This window comes from Phanerochaete carnosa, assembly GCF_000300595.1.
Source record: "Phanerochaete carnosa HHB-10118-sp unplaced genomic scaffold PHACAscaffold_1, whole genome shotgun sequence".
Lineage (NCBI taxonomy): Eukaryota > Fungi > Basidiomycota > Agaricomycetes > Polyporales > Phanerochaetaceae > Phanerochaete > Phanerochaete carnosa.
Window position 1 is genome coordinate 5,187,996 of NW_006767628.1, and position 2,720 is coordinate 5,190,715.

A 2,720-nucleotide genomic window follows, 5' to 3' on the forward strand; every position below is an offset into this window, starting at 1 on the left:
CCTCATAGCACTCCACCATACTCGCACATCACCAGGCTACCCCAGCTCATAGGCTCTGATGCCACCTCACACTCCAGAGAAGCCAAACATGGTACCCCGACCATCTGCTGGCTTGAAATCCATAACATTTCCATGCACGCTAGCTAGCTTGAGGGTGCCACTTGTACATGCAACTCTAAGTTGAAATTGGTTGATTTGTGTGATATTTACCAGGGGAGGACTGGTCTGAACTGGTCTGAACTGGTCTTAGACTGAATTCAGTCCTAGACCGGTCATGGCTGGTCTTGGACTGCAAGGAGGACTGCACAGGACCAGGACCTGGTCTTAGTCCGGTCCTGCACAAACTTGTGCTGGTCCTTGACCGGTCAGAGTCCTGGTCCGACACAATTTCTGAAAAAGACCGGACTGGACCGGACCCTCAACCACTAGACCTATCCTCTTGACTGACGCTAACTTCACCGTGCGTCCAGCTGGTGTAAGTGTAGGCCGCTTTGGACGGCGACCTCCCACAGTGAAGGAGGCCGGCCTCTTGTTAGCACGACCCGCAGGTATCTCGAGACGCACTTCGAGTGTCGATATCACCAAGACATTGCCAGAGAAGGTGTCCAAGAGCTACGTTGTGCTAGCCAGATCTGAAGCCTTGTTCGGCGCACCTAGGACGCTGAACGAGCCGAACGAATACCTACGCCTCGAGGTTCCTATCCCCTGCCAAGTCCTTTGCGCTTGTATTGGCAGTCAAGAGGAGCACGAGAAATGTGCGAAGGCAATCCGCGGCGCCAGGGCACCGCTAGTGGTGTTTTTTGATGTTGTGCGCCTGAGCTCAGCGCTGACCTTGTCCACATTGGCGCCCTGCCTCCGATTATGCTGCGGGATCTGCTGCATTCGTCAGACAAGGGGCTCACGCGGAGCAAGACGAGGCGGACACTTTGTGCCGGCCACCTGGATGGCGGGCGGCGAGACCGAGAGCTATGTGTGGTGCGGGTGGACACTGAGTTGGCAGAGGCGGCGACATCTACCAAAACTATTTAACCAAGGTACGTAGCATATTCGCTACAGGTTGTTGGAACTGACGGCCATCTTCTCTAGGTACCCTTCGTCGTAGTCAGGCGACATGAAGTCGAAGAAGAGCCACAACCCGCGCGCATCTGCACTATCCGCCACGGCACCGTCCTCCTCGGAATGAATCCCCCGCTTGAATCCACCACCATGACAGCGATGTGATCACATTCCGCCTCCTCTGCCCTTCGACCCATGCCGTCCATACTACTCGACGAGAGCACCCGGACACCCCCTCGATTCTGATCGCTATCCGCACTGAATTAACGAGGAGATAGCAGCTTTCTAAGCTGACTTCCGTATACCACCGATACCCTTTCGCGAACCGTCTAACGGTGCATCGCGGCTCTATGTAGTGGGGCCCCAGACACTGCTGCACCCACGGAGCATCGTCAAGATCACATAAGATGTGGACGACTGGTCAGACAAGATGGCGTCGTCAGTGAACATGATCCCCTCGCTCTCGTACTGTCTGGCCACTGCAGCATCAGATCTTCGTCCCTGCTTAACGACGTGGAGGATGGCGAGGAGGATGGCGAGAGCTCTGGCCAGTGTAACCGGAGCATGTTGGGAACAACTGAGGGACCTGGGAGTCTTGCCGATCGCCGCACGAAAAGGAAACACCACACGCGGACGAAAGCGGCTGCTGTTCCCTCCGGTCGTGATCAGCACGATACCGCGGACGACCTGGCCGGATGCCGCTGGCGAGGGCGAGGAGAAGCGAGAGTCGGTCGTGTTTGGAAAAACGGCAATGCGAACGATAGCGAGTTCGTGGGGGGTACCGTTACCGAGGAAGTCGAGCGAATTGCGGAGGAGGAGACGAAACCCCGGTCGGCTGCGTATGTGTCGCTTCGGTGTCGGCTGTGGTCGTGCACGATTCTTGCCCTGCGTAGGTTCGTCGAGTGTATCGACCATCTTTCATTGCTGTTGTGCCTGCCCCGCGACTTTCACTGCCGTAGTGGATTGGGCGGACCAGTCATGTGAACGTTTGCATTGCATCACTATACGATGTCTGCTCGCAATACGGTCAATTCAAACCAGCTGTACCGTCTCGGGCTTGCTTTGTTTGTCTGCGAGAGAATGTTTCTGTCTCTCGCCACATCTCGCTCACTGTAGTCAATCTGCACCACGCGGTGTTTTCGAAGTAGAGACTATACAAGCGCAGCCGATACCCTAAGCACATTGCTATGTGCTGGCTGTGTGCAAGCTCTCAAGATAACTACTCAGCGCCGAGAAATTGAGCCGAGCACCCTGCTTCCCAAACAGCACGTCCTGCCCAAGGAATCCTGCTATGCCCTGCCAGTCTGCCGGAACCCAACACAGTCGTGCCTGCCGAGTTGGCGTCAGCGAGAAGATCCAGCTATCTTCGATGTAGTATATAGGCCAAGTGCGGCGCGGGAGCCAAGGAAGCGATGTCGTCGCCAGCGCATCTTCGTTGAGAGGCGCCCATAGCTGAATGAGTCGTTTGTCGTCGTCAACTAGGACTCCAGAGCCGTCAGGGGACAGTCGCACGGTGCTGCCCCAGGTAGCCGGGCTGAGGACGAGGAGACAAGCGCCCGTTGCGATGTCCCAGAGTCGCATGCCATTACCGCGATCAGAGGAAATGATGACGTCCCCACCAGGAGCAAAGGCGACTGACGTTACCCAGTTCGTATGCCCCTCGA

General features: G+C 56.4%; 2 protein-coding genes across 2 annotated transcripts in view; both read right to left on the reverse strand.

The window, feature by feature from the left end:
* Positions 1-1,404: 1,404 nt before the first annotated feature.
* On the reverse strand, positions 1,405-1,971 carry PHACADRAFT_190911 (uncharacterized protein; the record flags this gene model as incomplete). Its single annotated transcript, XM_007391067.1, has 1 exon — positions 1,405-1,971. One exon carries the CDS (start codon positions 1,969-1,971, stop codon positions 1,405-1,407), a length of 567 nt encoding a protein of 188 aa, XP_007391129.1.
* A 270-nt stretch (positions 1,972-2,241) lies between these two features.
* The window catches only part of PHACADRAFT_135622 (uncharacterized protein), a gene marked incomplete at its 3' end in the record, with an annotated part of 4,116 nt that continues 3,637 nt past the window's right edge, over positions 2,242-2,720 (reverse strand). The window contains exon 5 of the mRNA XM_007391068.1: positions 2,242-2,715. Within this exon, the coding sequence (XP_007391130.1) occupies positions 2,242-2,715 (474 nt within the window). The remainder of the gene's footprint in view (positions 2,716-2,720) is intronic.